The 18,877-nt window shown below is 47.4% G+C and overlaps 1 protein-coding gene across 1 annotated transcript; it reads right to left on the bottom strand.

Annotated features, from left to right (window-relative positions):
• Positions 1 to 622: 622 nt before the first annotated feature.
• Ttc4 (tetratricopeptide repeat domain 4) lies at positions 623 to 18,260 on the bottom strand. The gene is given in 10 exon segments (NM_001395043.1): positions 623 to 2,918; positions 4,887 to 4,969; positions 7,735 to 7,816; positions 8,218 to 8,435; positions 10,627 to 10,713; positions 11,792 to 11,916; positions 14,151 to 14,228; positions 15,880 to 16,041; positions 17,470 to 17,587; positions 18,104 to 18,260. Coding segments are annotated over 10 exon segments (1,161 nt in total). The 5' UTR covers positions 18,215 to 18,260; the 3' UTR covers positions 623 to 2,821.
• Positions 18,261 to 18,877: the final 617 nt, after the last annotated feature.

Raw genomic sequence — 18,877 nt, forward strand, 5'->3', positions numbered from 1 at the left:
ATGGGTCTGGTGGCCAAAGGGGCACCAGGTAAGGATCTGGTCCACATCTTGTTCAGGTTTCCACCATATTCCTTGGTGTACAGAAACTTTGTTTCCAAAAACTGTGTTTTACTTCCTGGTTTAGTGAACATCTCTCCATGTCTGTCACTGGCAATTTGGGCTGGATCATTCTTTTTTAGGCATGTATCATCGGATATTAAAAGGTATGCCTGATCTCAACCTTCCTAATGCCAGCAGCACACCAGGTTATGATGTCACCTGAATGATGTCGTGCAGAATCTACCAGACTGTGAGACTGCATTTGAAGAGAGCTATTCACTGAGGACATGTCATTCCTGGACTGAGACCTCACATGCACAGGTTACAAGTGATGTCAAGGAGAAGAGGATCATTTTACAGTTGACAGGAGCTTCAAGCAGCAGACCTGGCGCTACGCTAACAGTGCAGTTCTCCCTGGGGGTAGTCTAAATGAGAATGGTCACCATAGACTCAGATATTTCAATGTTTGGTCTGCAGTTGGTAGAACTGTTTGGGAAGGATTAGGAGGTGGTGGTCTTGTTCAAGGACGTGTGTGGTCTTAGTTAGGGTTTTATTGCTGTGAACAGATCATGACCAAGGCAACTCTTATAAGGACAACATTTAATTGGGGCTGGCTTATAGGTTCAGAGTTTCAGTCCATTATCATCAAGGCAGGAGCACAGCAGCATCCAGGCAGGCATGGTGCAGGAGGAGCTGAGAGTTCTACATCTTCATCTGAAGGCTGCCAGCAGAATACTGACTTCCAGGCAGCTAGGATGAGGGTCTTATAACTCATACCCACAGTGACACACCTACTCTAACAAGGCCACACACACCTCCTAATAGCTCCACTCCCTGGGCCAAGCAACAAACCATCAGTGTCACTGGTGTTTTATAGTTTCAAAAGCCCAGCCATTGCCAGTTAACTCGTTCTCTACCTTGTGGTTGTCCCAAGATGTGAGTTTTCAGCTACTGCTCCAGTACCATACCTGCCTTCCTGCTACCACAATCTCTGCCACGATGGTCTTGGGTTGTAACTCACCTGCTGGTACCAAGGGCCCCAATAAACTCTTCTATAAGTTGGGTTGTCATAGTGTCTCAACAGCAACAAATAAGTAACTAAGACATTCTCTCCCCCGTGGCATCTAAGCTGATGACTCCAGAGGGTCAAAGACTAGAAGCACAGCAGACGCTGTCTGATGGGAAGGGCAGGGTCCCAGGGTGAAACAATCACAACACCTGCCAGGTACATTTCAGTTTGCACCTTGCTCTTACCCACCACCTCACCTCAGCCTCACCAAGTGAGAGGCTGGGTTAGATCTCCAATTAGACGGTAGGAAGGCGCAGTAGAACATGATTTGTCCATGACAGTGAGGTAGCTACAGACATCTGCTTCTGGGATCCTGCAGTGTCTGCCAGATTGTAGCTGACTCTTAAGCCCCTCACATAGACTTTGAGTTCTTACAAAGGAAGTCAGGGGAAAGTCTCTAGCGAGGAGAGAATGTCTGCAGTGTTTGCAAACCACTGTGTGTGTTACAGGGACCTGCCCGGGGAAAGAAAGCTGCACTGGTCTCCCTAAAAACAATTTCTCTTCCAGAAACAAGGATACAATCAACACAAGATCCCAAATTAGCCCATCTGAAGGCCGTCAGCTGGTTTCACTTTAATGCTGTATTAGTTTTCCTATAGTGACAAACAATCCCCCAAATCTCAGTGTTTACTACACAAACATCTGCCACTCACGTTACAAACGGTGGCTTTAGGCCAGCTGCTGTGAGCTTTCTTCAGACACCCAGGTGACGGGGATGCTCCTATTTGAGAAATGGCGCCTCATGGTAAAGGGGAAAGGACACAAGCCTACTTGCAAACCACTGCCCAATGACACCTCAAGCTGCTGCCAGATGTGGCTCAAGCCCTGTTTCATAGCCCTTGCATGGGCAATGAGAAGTATGCTCCCCTTGGGAGATGGCGTGGACACTGCAGGAAGCCACTCAGCTGCAGCTAAGAATGCACACAACCTCTAGGACGCAGAGAACAGCACAAGACAAAAACAGCCGGTGACAGGCAAAGGCTAGGTCAAAAGGCATGAAATGCTAGCCAGGCACAGTGGTGCACACCTCCATTCAGCATTCTTTTGCTGAGGCAAGGACATAACTGGAGCTGAGGAATGGAGGAAGCACTTGGGCTACCGCCAGGTCTGTTGCAGTTCTCATACTGCAACTCCACTGGTCAGAGAAACCAGTAGGGCTCTGAGTAGTCCTGAGGATCCCAGTTCATACAGTCAACGCAGAAACAGGATGTGGCTTCATGGCTCCAGTCGTCTCACGGCATCCACAGCATCCCTTAGCTTTTCTCATGCTGGTGAAGCAACTACCAGTCTTTCAAGCCCTAAGGCCTTAAGAGTACTGTGCAGCGCTGGTTTACTCCCTTGGAGCTGTGCCTTCTGTATGTGCCCAATGCTACAATGGTTGAGACTGTCACTGCATCCTGAGATAGTCTAGGGGCCAGGGAGTTACCAAGGCCAGCTATTCTGGTAATTGCAGTGGATGCTTTCTTCAGAGATGGACTCCAAAGATGGACTGGCCAGGGCAGAGCTGTGAATGTGAGGAGGCTGAGGCCCAGCTGGAGCGCAGCACTCAGCCAGACAGGGGTAGGGTCAGGGAGTCCAGCAGCTTCTTCCCCAACAAGAGGTTAGGAACCACTGTCCCTGGGGACAGAGTGCTGGACTCTAGGCCAGATGATTCAGTGTGCAGACTCCAGGCAGAGGAAGATGAGGGACAAGACCCCAGGGTCTGCTCCTAGGTTACCTGTGCACCCTTTTCCCCTGGAGAAAATTCTTACAGAAAGGAGAGGATCCTACACAGACCAGGAATGCCGGGGTAAGGGCCTTCACGGAGCACCTGCGGGGAGCACAGCAGAGTGGTTAACTGCATTACTACTGCCATTATCCCTGGACCTTCCCAGCCACTCTCAAGGTAAACCTTTGCACGTACCCAAACATTAAAATACAACTTAGCACATTTCTTTGTTTGGATATTCATAAATCTGGTGACAGCATGATAGTCTTCCCTTAACACTGAGTCATTAGGGGTTGGGGATTTAGCTCAGTGGTAGAGCACTTGCCTAGCAAGTGCAAGGCCCTGGGTTCGGTCCTCAGCTCCGGGGAAAAAAAAAGACAGACCTGAACACTGAGTCATTAGCCCTCTGGCATCAGGCACACATAGGGCTAAACATGAAAGTTCAGCAAACAAGCTATCAGTTCATTCCGTATTACTAACTTGAGGTTAGTTTGTATCCCAACAGGCTAGGCTTGGCCACCTGTTCCTACTGTGGTCACACTGAATAAATCTCTCACCTTTAAAAACAACCAAAACAAAACAACAATAAAATCCTATTAATTTTGCTCTTTTAATTGGTTTCCTGAGAATGGGGAGGTATCAACTGTGACTCCAAGTTTAGAAATGAGTCCCTGTGTTAAGAACAAGATTAAAATATAAACATGTGGACCGGTAAGGTAGCTTATTAGATAATGGCACTTGCTGCTGTGCCTAACTGAGACTCCAAGAGTGGAAGAGAGAACCAACTTCCATACATATGCCATGGCATGGTGCTGCCCCGACCCCAGATAAACGGTAAATGGCAAACTTTATAACAACAACAGCAACAAAGCTGGGCATAATGACGCATGCCTTCAACCTCAGCATTCAAAAGGCTGAGGTACGGAATCTCTGTGAATTCAGGGCCAGCATGTTCATGTCTTCAAGTTCTCAACAGTCTCTTGTCTGTCAAAAACCTAAAAGTCATTGCTCACAGTGGCCTTTGCATGTCCGAGCATATGGAACTGGTGTTCCTCTGAGGACTGCTTTATATTTACACTTCTCAGATGCTTCTTGGAAATGGGATACAGTGAGCCTCAGGCCTTGAGTAATGTCCCTCTACATCCTCTAGGCCAAAGCAGGCACACTGGGGGCTTCTGGACCCCTTTCCAGGTCAACTGCCTTCTCATCTGTTCAGACCCTCCCTCCAATCCAGCCTCTCCCACCATGGGCTCACCACCCAGCAGGACAATCCAAAGCTGTACATCCCTGTGCTCCTTCCTGGAGCTCCCCTCTGCAGCTCCACTCACCACCCTGGATAGAGTCCATGTTCCATTGCAGGACAGTCAAGCCCATGCTTCATGAGCTGTGCTAACCCAGCTCTCCAGCCTCCCTGCTTACCACACACAAAGACCCCCACCCCCAGGACAATGGGCTTTTATTCTAAATACAGAATTCCTCCACCTTACTCTTCTTCACTTTGCTACAAGTTGGAGAAAAATAGACCCAAGAGTGAGCTTGTGAATTCCCTCAGGGCATTCTACAGAAGCTGTCAAGAGGCTGCTGTGGAACCCTGCTTGCTGCCACTGCTGTTAACAAGACTCCTCCCACAGCAGGCTGCACCACGTCTACAAGGGCACTCTGACTTCTGCTTGCATCCTGACTCAGAAGTACCCTAGAAACACGTACCCATTCCACAGTGAAGGTAGAGCCCCAGAGAGGCAGAATGTGCTCAGGGTCACACGGTTAGGGAACCCAGGAGTGTCTGCAATGCTCTTTCTATGCGACAGTGTCAAGAGACAAGTGCAATCAGAAAATGGAAGCTACGCCAGCTGCCTTCAGCTACACAAGCCAAGCAGCGTTTTCACTCTGAGAGCAGGCCCCTCACTTCCCATGGCCTGGGCTGTCTTCAGCCTCCTTGGCCAATGCTTTGGTTTAATGGGCCAGGCCAGTTCGGTCCCACTGGCCTGAGATAGCTGTGACGGGGAGCAGAAGAGTGGACTAGACTCTGAAGGGGCCTTGAATTCTCCCATCATCCCATGGAGGGCTCACCTGGGGTGCTGCAGCACCTGCAGCAGGGTGCTCTCAGGGGACACCTGGTATAGTTCTGCCCTGTCCTCATCCTCGAAGTAGACCTGCAGGTTAACCAGAATGACAGACAAACACAGGCTTAGACGGCCCTACAAATGCTGCGGCAATTCTGAGAGGTTGGGAGGGCAACTGTACGACTGGAAAGCCTGCCCCCTCCTCACAGCTGCAGGCTCTGGTGCTCAGGTCAGCCCCAGCTATGACACCCAGAAAGCTTAGGACCAGCTGCATTCTCCGTGGCTCAAGGAAGGGGACCGTCTCCTGTCACTCAGGCAATGAAGAGGCACCAAAGCTCGAGCCCAGGCCTGTGCAGCCTTCAGTTTCGTTCCAGTGCCACAGAGGTGAGAAGCAGAAAGCCACAGTGACCCAAAGGGGAGGAAGAGCCAGAGCAGGTGAGAGGGGTGTGCAAGCAGGGCACCAAAGCACAGCATGGTAAGGACGTTTCACAGGACACGTCAGAGCTCAACCAGGAGAGGAGGTACTCACGCCAGGAGCCAGCCAGCCTGAGCAGGAAGAGAAGGGCTTCCTCAGAAGCCAGGTAACAAAGTGTGTAGCAAGTTAGAGCCCAACAGGAGTAAGAACAACGTCCACACGTGTGGAGCAGAGCAAACGATGGGGATTATCAGGCCTCCAGCAGAAGGATGACTATGAGCTATGGCAGAGAGTGACCTAGGGTTCTTGTTTTCTCGTTGCTATTTGCAGTACCAAGGATAGGACTCAGAGGTTCACACATGCTAGGCAAGTGCTCAACCACTGAGTTATACGCCTCTTTTTTTATTTTTAAAAATAAAAGAGTAAGTCACCAAGTTACCCAGGCTAGCCTTGAACTACTTGTTAGCCCAGACTGGACTCCTGCTTTAGCTTCCTAAATGGATGGGATTATAGGCCAGTGCCACTAAGCCCAGCTAGGATGGCCTAAATGTAGGTTAGAGCTGGAACAGGATGTAGGGTGGGTGAGTTGTGCACGATGTGAGTCTGCAGAAGAAGAGAAAGGTTGCCATTCTGGGGCAGTAGCCAACATGGGGCTGAGGGCTCCACATAGGAAGGTGACAATGCTGGTGGCAGAAGGAGACTGATCAAAAAATACAAAGGTCGGCTGTCGGCTGGGCATGGCAGTGCACAGCTGTAATCCTAGCACACAGGCTGAGGTCAGGGACTGACAGCCTGCACTACACAATAAGAACCTGACTCAAAACACCACCAACATCTACATTACAAATATAGAAATAAATAAAGCAAATCTCAGAGTAGATTTGGAGACACACAATGTTGCACACATTAATTCTCCCTCAGTCATGAGTCCCTTTCCCAATATTAACAGTATGCCTACTGCACAGAGAACTTGGCTTCTAAATACCACTCTCCATAGAAACCACCAAGGTTCCTTGGAAAAAAATAGTTGCTATCGAAGCTGGGGTGTAGAAAGCACAGCTCAAAGCTGGAGTACCTTGGGCCAGAAACAAGAATGTAAAGAAGGGAAGTGAGTTAGTCTATAGAAATAGATCTGAATAAAGTCCCACTGACCAAGTCCACAACAATTTGCACATAAACACCACAGTGATAAATTAAATAAAAAAGGAAACCATTATACAGAGTAAATAAATGTTTGGCTCAGTTAAAGGTAAGCTGTCCTTTAACATCCATGGGCACACGCACAGTGACTGTGCAGTAGAGACCTGGTGACACCTCCTTGGTCATGAGAGCAGAGTGATCATCATCAAGAACAGATCACTGGAGCCCACATGGCCAGACACAGTGAGAACAGAGCATCACTCCAGGACAGCTCAGCCAAACATACAAAATCCACATCCAGTCACAGGAAACACGAGCAGAAAAGACAGGAGGTACGGTATCTTTGCAGGGGTCAGGGTGGGGACGATAAAGGACAGAATCAATACACCATGTGCTCTTGGAACAAAAGGGATCTTCCTGGGACAATCTGTGGCACCTGTGTGGAGCCTGAGGATGGGGCTGAAGTCACCAACGCTAGCTTCCTGACCTTGATGGCTCTTTTGAGATTATGAAGAATGTCTCTGTGTGTAGAAAACATGTATGAAAGTAACTCAAGGTTGGTGGAAATCATTTAGTGTCTGACTCTCAAATCTTCAGGAAACAATTATTCAGTAAACTCTGGTTATGTTCTTTTTTAAAAATCTAACAATGGAATATTATTCAGCCTTACAAAGGAAGGCTCGCATATGACTCGCTACAACATGACTCATTCTAAACCATGGTTGAGTCTTAAAGATGCTATGCTAAGCGAAACAAGCCTGACATTGTCTAATTCCTGTTTGTGTGAGGCCCCAGAGTGGTCACATCAATGGAGACAGGAAGTAGAACAGCCAAGGGCAGGGGTGGAGGACACAGCTGTTTGATGAGGGCAGAGTTTCAGTTTGGGAGATGGAAAGCGATGGAGAGGGGATTGTGGGAAGGGGTGAATATAATAGAGTGAGTGATCGAGTGAGCTTGATGATGTCACTCTGAGGCTAACGTGGTAAAATGCTATGTATATTTTTCAAAAAAAAAATTTAATCAGTGGTCAGTGAGATGGTTCAGCATGTGAAAGCTCTTGATGGCCTAAGCTCAATCCCCAGAACCTACAGAGGAGAAAAACCAATGGCTGAAAGCTGTCACTTAACCTGCACATGTGCCACGACAAATCGCAAACACTTCACACTCACGCGCGCGCGCACACACACACACACACACACACACACACACACACACGCACGCACACAATTTTTTAGAACAGTCAATTTCTGTATACATCCTCCCAATATCTCTTACAGGAATGAAATACAACATTTCTTACCTCCAGATCATCTGGGTGGTACTTGTGCTCTGAGTCCCAGGAGGGCGCTTCACTAAACATCGCCATTAGATGGTCAATAAACCTGAGGGAGGAGGATGTGCTTTCTGGGTGTCAATGTTCCATTTATATTCCCACATCAGTCCCTGACAGCAATTCAGAGAGAACAGTGACCCTATAAAGCATGGCATCCAGGCTTAACCTACTCTGACAACAGTGCAAAGCATAAACAAAGGCTTATCAAGAATCAGTCTTTGAAATCATATAATAAACACACAGTTAAATGATCTGCATGTACTACCTCAGGTGAACCGCCCAGACAGTGCTGAGGCAAGTAGACAGATTCATGATGGAGAACCCTGTCCACATGCTGGGAATGGCCTCTAAATTACTCCTTTCCTTCTCAGCCAAAGCGCATTTGTCTCTCTTGACAAGTCAGCAGCAGCACACAAGCAGGCGCAGAGGGCTCTTGGGACAAACCCGTACCTGGTGTCCTCGTGAAAAGCAGAGATGAAGTCAGACTGTGCATACTCGGGGTACAGGAACAGAACAGGCCAGCTCAGCCTGCCTTGGCCATCTATACTGAGCCTGGCTCCACAGGGGTTCTCAGAGCTGAGCCCATGCAGGAGCATCTCGGCTAGACCATTGGAGGCTGAATCTTCATCCTCACCGACTGATTCAGAGACAAGCCTGATGTTCCTAGCCTGGATTAAGACAAAACACACTCGAACAGACCTTATCCTGCGGAAGATGCAAACACACATCACTGAAATACACCCTGAAGCTTCCTGAGGCTCATGTGACCATCTTAACTGTCCTGGCAGCCTGGCATAGTGGCCTGGGATTTCTGATACTCCTGTCACCTGCTTCCAGGTGCTGGGATCACAGTCATGTGCCACCCTGGCTGGCAAACTTATTCTTAAAGGATCAGGTACTGAGGGCCAAGCAGTCTGCTGACAGTGGTCCCCTGTTCCACTGCCTATGGGAAAGCCTTGGATACATAAATAAGGAGAGGTGATTCAAGGTCACCTTCTACGGCCTCAGCCTTCGATGGCCATCAATATAGCATGGCATTTGTGCTTCCCAGTTTTTTTTTTTGTGTGTGTTTTTTTTTTTTTTTTTTTTTGGTTCTTTTTTTCGGAGCTGGGGACCGAACCCAGGGCCTTGCACTTCCTAGGTAAGCGCTCTACCACTGAGCTAAGTCCCCAGCCCCATGCTTCCCAGTTTTAAGTCAACTTGACACAAGCTAGAGCCATCTCAAAGAAGAGAAATCCAATTGAGAAAATGCCTCCATAAGATCCAGCTGTAAGGCATTTTCATAATTAGTGATTGATGGGGGAAAGCCTGGGCCACTCTGGGTGGTGCCACCCCTGAGCTGGTGGTCCTGGGTTCTCTAGGCTGAGCAAGCCATGGAGAGCAAGCTAGTGCACTCCTCCCTGGCCTCTGCATCAGCTCCTGCTTCCAGGTTCCTGCCCTGCTTGAGTTCCTGTCCTGACTTCCTTCAGTGATGGACTATTACATGGAAATGTGAGCAGAATAAACCCTTTCCTCCCCAACCTGATTTTGGTCATGGTGCTTCATTATAGCAAGAGAAACCCTAAGGCAGCATTGTACTGTTGATGATGATTTTAATTTGTACTATAGTCCAAAGTATAGGACTTAACTAAAGGAAGTACCTAGACATTTTCTGAAACATCTCTATGTGGGGCTGGAGAAATGGCTCAGTGGTTGGTGCATGGGCTTTCTTCCAGAGGTTCCAGCTTCAATTCCCAACACCCCAGCCCCTCTGTAACACCACACGCATCATGTGGTGCACATACACAATACATTCAAGAAAAAAAAATCTGTATAAAATATCTTGGCCTCTTATTCAAGAAAATGGCCAAATCCTTTCTGAATGAACTTAAAAACCTGGAGTATACTGTTCTGTTTGTTGGATTGGGTTTTGTTTAATCTTTCGAGACAAGAGTTTCACTGTTGTTTGAAACTGGCTTAAAACTCAGCATCTTCCACCTTTGCATCTTGACTACTGGAATTGCAGACGTGGCTCACGGCATCTGTTTGTCATCCTACTACACATCTACATACATAGAATTTTTTAAAAGAATTATATTATGTGCTGTTTTGCCGACAGACATGTCTGTGTGAGGGTGCCAGATTCCCTGGGACTGGAGCTTCAGACAGTTGTTAGCGCCATTTGGGTGCTGGGAACCAAACCCAGGGCCTCTGCAGGCAGTGCACTTAACCAGTGAGCATCTCTCCAGCCCCAAATTTAATTTGTTGATATCTGATAACAGATAGTTTGTTGGGAGAGACGATTGAGCACACTTTAGCGGTGTTAAGTTCTCTAAGTAACTGAAAGTGGGTGTGTAACTTAACTGAACCCAGAATGAAACTAAAGCCTCAGCCCAGGAGGCATCATCTGCCGAATGGGAGACCGGCGGGCATCAAGGATGAAAAGTCAGACGCATTCACTTCAGGGAAGTACCAAGCAGTAACCGGCTCGGCCACTGGGCCTCCTGGACTACACTCACTTCAGAATGCAGGACGGGGAGGCTTCTACTGTCATCAGTTAAAGCAACATCCTAACAGAATGCTTTCTCAGCTCATAAGTTACAGTAATGAGCAAGGCCCTGGCTCAGACACCATTACTATGGGAAGTTTTCTTCAACCTAAGATTACTAAACCAGGAACGAGAAGGCCTTCCGCAGAGGGCTGCTGTGAGAGGGAGGGAGAGGATAACTAGCCCAGCACGGGCAGGGGCAGAGCTAACTGAATGTGGTGCCCCAACTCCAGAGCACAGCTGTGAAGGCAAAGCACCCCAACAAAGGTCCCAGCAGGCTTCCACAGCCAGGGCATTTCTTACTCTGTGAGGCTCATGCTTTGAGAACTCACCTTGATGGCCTGGAGCAGAGCCTCATTCTGATTTTGTTCCTTCTTTTCTTTCAACTTTGCTTTCCTCAGATCCCGCTCCTCCATCCTCTGGAAACATAATTCAGATGCCATCAGCGCCAGGGACCTCTTTCTCACTTTTACCCCAGCCTGCAGGATGTCTGGTCTCCATGTAAGCCATGCTGCTGCTCAGAGACTGCCAGTGGCTGGTTCAGTAACCATCCACAAAGCATGCCCCCAGGGGTCAGGCCACTATCAGCAGAAATTTACAACCTAGTTCTTAAAAACAAAAACACCCAAAACCTTCATTCTTGTACCCCAAGAACTCACAATTCACTGGGGAGTGCTAAGAGCCAAGTGTACCACTGTGTCACCCTGATGGTTCCCCCAAAGTAGGCTTAGGCAGACGAGGAAGGTGCCACCAATAAAGAACGGGCATCTCCATTCAGGGACCCCAGTAGAGTAGACAAGTACTACATGGGAACCCCAACTTCTCTGATATGGCTGCAGAAAACCCGCAGTTCTGCCTTCCACATAGTTAAAATCAGTGAGAGAAAAATACCACCAGTCCACTCAGTCTGGCAGAAACGGGTGGCAGACTTTCCCACTTTCCCCCTGGGCTTGCAGTTAACAGGAATCTGCCAACATTTGCTACAAAGGGAAGAGAGCAAATGTGTTGGGCTCTGCAGATCACATGTCTCCGTTGTGTATTATCTCTGGACAATGTGAAAACAGCTTACCTCATTTCCTCTTCATAAAAAAAAGGGGGGGGGGTACATATTACTCTCATTTTCAAAGCAGGGACCAAGAAATGTCAGGAACTTGTCCTGAGTCATTTCAGCATTTCAGCATTTCAGCAGTGGCAAAAGTAGGATTCAAACTCAGATTTGTTGAAGTATCCCTCTAGGCCTTGTTTGGAACGTTGTCCCTCAACGTCACTCAGCCATTCAATAAACTCCCACTCTGTCATTCACAGATTGGGCTTAGGCATCATCTCTCTCAGCAAACTGCCTGTCAGAATCCATTCACACTCTGCTGTTGGCAGTGCAAAGCCAGTGACCACTACTCTAGATGTTTGCATGAACACTGTATATTCCCACAGTGACTTGAGACACAATCTGAGGAATGCTAACTAGCAAATGCAAGCTGTCTGTGGACAGATACCAACCTTTAGCTTGTCTGCTTTTGCCCTCATTTCTAGAAGTTTCTTCTCTTTGGCATCAATCTGTAGTCCCTCATCACACCAGTTCACAGCCTCAGCAAAGTGTTTCAGTTCAAGATGGCACAGGGCACCTGTAGAAACCAGAGTCCTGAGGATCTCGGAACAACATGCTGAGAAAGCACCACCTTGGAAAAGCCGTGCTCCCCTCACCAGCCTCCAGCCAGCCCCAGGAGGGGAGACAGGACATAGCTCTTTGTACTTCAGCTCCTAGACAGGAAAGGATTTGTGTACTGTAGATCAGAAATCACTCTCAACCCCATGTACTTCAAAACTTCCAAGTCTTCCTGGTATAAAGGACCCTAAAATGCAACAGCTCATCAAACAACACCGTCAGACAGGGCTGGCCTAGAAAATGGCTGTCATTTACCTGCTGGACCTTGGACAAAGGCCATGTCTGAGTTTCTGGTTCCTTGTCTGCAAATGGGAGAATAAAGGCCATCTCAGATGTGTGTGTGTGTGTGTGTGTGTGTGTGTGTGTGTGTGTGGTTTTTTAAGATTTGTTTTTGAGACAGAGAGACAGAGATAGAGACAGACAGAGAGATTCTCTCTCTCTCTCTCTCTCTCTGTGTGTGTGTGTGTGTGTGTGTGTGTGTGTGTGTGTGTGTGTGTGTGTGTAAAAGTGTTTGCCTGAAGAGGCCAGAAATGTCAGATAGCCCTTGAGCTCAAGTCTCAAGCAGCTGTGAGCCACAGGGAACTGAACTGGAGTCCTATGCAAGCAGAATGTTGTTAGCTGCTGAACCTCCTCTCCAGCCCTCAGATGATGTTTACTGTAAAGCAGAATTTCCTCAGCCATCAATCAATGCCCAAACACATTTTCCTTTTTTATACAGCCATCTGTTTAAAGTGCCCCCCTTTTATTTTTTGATTGACTAGTTAGTTTGCTTACATTCTGGGGTGAAATCTGCAGTGCCTGTGCATGCTAGGGGAGTGCCCTACTGTTAAGCTATATACCTTGATTCTATTTCTAAAAGGTTTCACTGCAATGTTCAGTTTTCTCTGGTTAGTCTCTCAGACTTTCATAGAAATTTAAAACATCAGAACTTTATTATAAGGCTTATGTGCTGGTTTGAATATGCTCGGCCTAGGGAGTGGCACTATTAGAAGGTAAAGCCCTGACACCTGTTGGAGTAGGTGTGTCACTGTGGATGTGGGCTTTAAGACCCTCATCCTAACGGCTGGGAAGCTGGTATTCTGCTAGCAGCCTTCAGATGAAGATATAGAACTCTCAGCTCTCCTGCACCATGCCTGCTTGAACACTGCCATGCTCCTGCCTGATGATAATGGACTGAACCTCTGAACCTGTAAGCCAGCCCCAATTAAATGTTGTCCTTATATGAGCTGCCTTGGTCATGGTGTCTGTTCACAGCAGGAAAACCCTAACTAAGACAGCTTGAGTATCAAAGACTCTAACCCTGGATAGGTGAGAAGGCTCAGGAGGTAAAGGTCTTTGCTGTCAAGCCTGACAACCTAAATTCTCTCCCTGGAGAGGTGGAGAAGGAGAGGCTACTCCTAGAGGTTGTCCTCTGACCTCCACACACAGATCATGGCACGTGTGCCTCCTCACTAGCATGGTACACACGGAACAAATGCGTAACTGGATAAGTGTAGGAAAGCTCGATACATGATGAATGAATTACAGTTTGCAAAGCTCCCTAAGTTCAGAGAGGGTAAGTATAAAACAGTAAAAGTGGGGCTGGAGAGATGGCTCAGCAGTTAAGAGCTCCGACTGCTCTTCCAGAGGTCCTGAGTTCAATTCCCAGCAACCACATGGTGGCTCACAACCATCTGTAAAGGGATGTTCTGGTGTACTGAAGACAGCTACAGTGTACTTATATATAACAAATGAGTAAACCTTAAAAAAAAAAAAAAAAAAAAAAAAGTAAAAGTGCTGTCATTACAAGGTCAGACCACAACACAAAACAGCAGCAGAGCTCCTGCCAAAGGCCCCACACTTATCTTTTAATTAATTAATCTTTTAATGGCATTTAATTATCTTGCCTTTCAATCAGCCAAACTAGGGAGAAAATCGGAATGTGCTATGTCTTATTTAATTTTATTCTTTACTAATTTAAAATGAGGAGTTTCAATTCCATACATATTTAGCATAAAGGGTAGAGCCTTCTGGGGAGTGCTGAGTGGTGGTAGTCACTGAGAGAAAGCAGGGCCTTCATACGGAGACGGCAGGACTAAGGTGACTTCCCAGTCCCCAGCACACAAGAGCCAAGCCTTCAATGGCAGCTTTTGGTGCAGAGTGAAGTGCCAGTTTTCCCAAATGATGGCCACCGCGCGGCTCCTAGAGACTCACCTCGTATGATGGCTTTCAGGTGATCAGGCTTTAGCTTCTTGGCAGCCAGCACGTCATTGAGAGCAGAGCGGAAATTGCCTAATGAAACACCATTAAGTAAAAGAAGGTAAGTTTTCCCATCAAAATGCTTCCACAAAGTCACAGCCTTGACAGAGATGACTCCGGACAAGGGTCAGGAAGTCAGAACAACTGAACACACTGCTGGACAGGCACAGGTGTGCTCATCGGGTCCTAAAGAGTGCACAGCATCAGGCAGGCCAGAGGAGCCAGAATGGCTAGTCAGCCTGAGACAAGATGTCAGTGTTACCAGTGCCTGAAGACTCAGGTCAACTGAAACTGACAAGGACGTGGGAAAGATCAGTGTCAGGTGCACTGGAGAGTAAGCTAGCACACTGTGAACCAACAGTGTTCTAGAAATTATCCTCAAAAGTACCTGACCAATGTGTAAGGATCGGTGTCAAGAAGCAAGCTAAGTTATCTCCCGCTGGTATGGAGGTTTGAGAGACGGTTCCACTAAATTGTCTAGGCTGAACTCACACTTGGGGTCCCCTGCCTCATTCTCCAGGTAGCTGAGGTTTATAGGTCCCAGACACTTACAATGGTGCTCCAAACACAGAGTACATCTTTTTTCCTATTCTTTTTTTTTTTTCTTTTTTTCGGAGCTGGGAACCGAACCCAGGGCCTTGCGCTTGCTAGGCAAGCGCTCTACCACTGAGCCAAATCCCCAACCCCACAGAGTACATCTTGAAAGCGGGAAAGCAAAGGCACGGACTTGAAAACAGAAAGCAGAGGAAAGCGCTATGCTACCAGGCCACAGTACAGAAGGACAAAGACACCAAGGCCTCTGTGATGGGGGCAGAGGCAGACTGAAAGGCCATCAGATTTCCAGACGCCTTACCCTCCACTGTTGATGGAAGTCAGCACTTCCCAAACCTGAGAGATTGGAGGTTTATTCTAGGCAGTGTCTGGTCTGGAAGCCCTGAGCATGGTGGTGATTCAGTAAAGAAGAACTAAACATACAAACCCCAGCCCCATTCTCCCACTTGGTTCTGAAAGCACCAGCAGCCACAATTTCCAAAAACAGAAAACAGTACGCAGAATTAAGAAAAGCATCAATTTAAGAAATTTCCTAGATCTACCTGCTTCTGCCTCCCAAGTTGCAAGACTAAAAGCATAAGCTAGTGTAAATTCTTCCTTTCTTTTTTACAGACTGTGTGTGTGTGTGTTTGTGTGTGTGGGCAGTTGTGAGCAGCCTGCTGTGTCTACTGGGATCTTGGGGTTCTCTGGAACAGCAGCAAATGCTCTTGATGTTTGAGCACATATCTCTTCAGCCCTATAAGTGAATTCTTCAGAAACAATAAAGCTATGCTGGGGAGACGGCTCGGTCAGTAAAGTGCTTGTTGAGCAATCATGAGGACCTGAGTCAACCCCTAGCACACGCATAAAAATGCTAGTTGTAACAGCATACACTTGGGAGAAGTAGAGGCAAATGGATTCACAGGGTTTGCTGGCCAGCCAGCTTAACTTTCTCAGAAAAAGCTCCAGGCCAATGAGAGACTGCCCCCAAAACAAGGTAGATGGCTCCTGAGAATGACAGGTTAACCTCTACCCCTCTACCCTGTGTGAGCGCACGCACACATCTTGTACACACAACACACACACACACACACACACACACACACACACACACACACACACACAGGAGAGCTGAGTCATCATGATTACGTACCGAGATAGTACTGTGCTGCTGCCCGGTTGGTATACAGGATGGCATTCAGATCAGGGTCTGCACACTTCTTCTTCAGTCCTTCACTGTAGGAAACCACAGCTTTCTTATAGTCTTTTTCTTTAAAGTAGTCATTGCCCTCATCTTTATAGGTCTTGGCTTGCTCTGCAAAGAGGAGGGAGTAAGCAGCATGTCATACCCTTTAGAAAGCTCACTGAAAACCTCTGTCATGCACTACTGTAATATTGCACAGGTTAGGGTTTGTCAGCTCGACACAAGCTAAGTCAGCCAAGAAAGGGAGCCTCAAACAAAAAATGCCTCCACCTTGATTAATGATTGATGTGGGGGGCCCATCACACTGTGAGCAGTGCAGCTTCTGGGCAGGTGCTCCTGGGTTGTACAAAAAGCAAGCTGAACAATGCAAGGGGAGCAACCTCAGGAAGCAGCAGTCCATGGTCTCTGTCTCAGTTCCTGCCCCTCAGTTCCTGAGTTCACTTCCTTCAGTGAGGGACTATCACCTATAATCTAAAATAAACCCTCTTTTCCCCACATTCATTTCTTCAGTCTTTTAGCACAGCAAAAGAAAGACTAACACATATATGATAAATCTAAGAGATGGAGCCAACACAGAAAGAAATATCCAAATGAATGGTATGATAAAATTAGCATCTATATAGAATACAAGGTCATGCAAGCTTAATGCTATCTCCACTTACAAAGAATTTATGAGGTATATTACTAAGTGCTTTTCTGGGTTTTTTTGGGGGGGGGGTGTTTGTTTGTTTTTTGGGGACAGGGTTTCTCTGTGTAGCCCTGGCTGTCTTGGAATCGCTCTGTACACCAGGCTGGCCTCGAACTTGGAGATCTGCCTGTCTCCCCTCCCTGTCTCCCCTCCCGAGTGCTGGGGTTAAAGGTGTGTGTCTCCATCACCCAGCTATAAATGCTATTTTTAAAAGGGGAATTAAAGATGGTGTAGAGAGATGGCTCAGCAGGTAAAGGCACTTGCCCCTAAGCTTGACAACCGGAGCTGGATCTGAGAGAACATGTGTAATGGTAAAAGAGCACTCACCTCACCAAGCTATCCTCTGATCTCCATATGTGCATACGCACATACACACACAAAGAGTTTTAAAGGGGGCTATAGCTCACTTATGTAGCATGTGTGAGGTTCTGGGTTCAACTTCTGCACACTCCCATGTACACGTACATGTACATTTATCCCAGTTTTTGAAGGACTTTAATTTTTATTGAGAAAATTATACTACTCCTTTTCTTACATTGTTTCATTCACTGAAATGCAAACTCCCCTCCTCTCTGGTAAGAACCTACAAAACTATTAAGATTCAGTTCAGACTCAGACCCACGAGCCCACGCCTGCCCCTGTAGTACAGCGCTCCAACAGTGCCCACTGCAGTAGCAGTGTACTTATAGCACACCCTTCCTGATTCGTTAGAACGATCTGGCTTTTCATTGGAGCTGTGTACATTATTCAGCGGGTATCCAAAGAAGGATGTGTGGAGCGAACACTGACACGTTAGCCACAATACTTTAACTCAACAGAGACACAAAAGAAGTGCTAGTCACATAAGATACCTTCTGGAGATCGCTCATCATCAAAAATAATCGATTGGAGGCAAGCCAAGTCAGGAAACTCCTTGGGATCAATTTCTGATGGCGCTTTTTTCATAAATAGGGGGATCTTGTCAAATTCCTAGAATTTAAAATAATAAATGACATTAGTGCTGTCTACAGATTAGATCCATTCCCAGGACACAACATCAAAGTTTTTTTTTTCCTCCCTGATCATGATATGCAAATACTCAGGATTGGCTGGATCTATAAAAGCCCCAGCTTCTCTGGTGTTAAACTGGAGTGTGGGATCCTGATTCCCAACACTCTCCATGGGTGACAGCAATCGCCTTCAATCGGGCGCTTTCAAGTTCCTAACCACCTTCACCATCTCCTTTCATCATTACCCTAACCTTATGTAACCTGGGTGCCGCAGGTAAAACAACTTTCTAAGTAAGGAACCATCCGGCAGCAGAACCAGGTGGTCGTGTGTAATAGGGCTGCCTACCAAACCCTGTGGTCTTAAATGCACTGACAACTTAGACTCTCAAAACCTCGAGGCCGGTGGTTTCTGGCACTCAACTAGGAGCCACAGGTTCTTTGGCAGTGACCAAGCCGCGAGAACCAAGCTCCTACCCCAGAAGCCCCCGCGGCCCACCTCCTCCCACTGGTCCTCGCGGAAGCCGCCGCGGTAAGGCTGGCTCTGGAACTTGTCCAGGAACGCGTCCATGGAACTGTCATCTGTAGGGTCAGGATCAGAACTCTCCATGGCAGCTCGCAACTTCGGCACTTCAATCTGGGGGCCAAGAAACCTGCCGCTTCTTCCGGCAGCAGGGGTGCCCTTCCTTTTGCTGTCCGTGTTGCGCGTGGCTATGCCTCTGGAGTTCCGCCGTGTGGGGGGGCGTGGCCTGTCTGGAGGTGTGGCCTATCGGAGTGTGGCCTGACCCGGAGCTTCCCTTACCTCTCAGCCCCACCCATCCACCGGCACAGTTGACTTGGCCCCTATTCTCGCGTTTGGGAGTGGTTAGGTAAACTCTCTTTTGTATCTGAACTCTTCATATCCTTTCTGATGTTTTTATGCCTTTTTTTATAAATGTTCTCAAAAGGTGACTTCTTAGCCAGGCCACATGACATCTGCCTGTAATCCTAGCACTTAGGTTTAGTAGAACCACAAGTTCAAGAACTGTCTAGACTACATAGCAAGACCCTGTTTCAAATAAAACAAAATTTTGTGCATACAAATACTTTTTCACTGGCACAAGGTTTGAAGTCTCCAAACACCCCTGCTACCTATAACTGCACATGAACCTCCATGGGGCTTACCCTACAAGGTGGGTACCCAGCCTGCTTGCTCACCTCACCTCATAGATAATATGACAATGGAGGTCTTCATAGATACCCCCATGATCCTGTGGGAAGATTACCCCAAGAT

Source organism: Rattus norvegicus, chromosome 5 (genome assembly GCF_021556685.1).
Source record: "Rattus norvegicus strain SHRSP/BbbUtx chromosome 5, alternate assembly SHRSP_T2T, whole genome shotgun sequence".
NCBI lineage: Eukaryota > Metazoa > Chordata > Mammalia > Rodentia > Muridae > Rattus > Rattus norvegicus.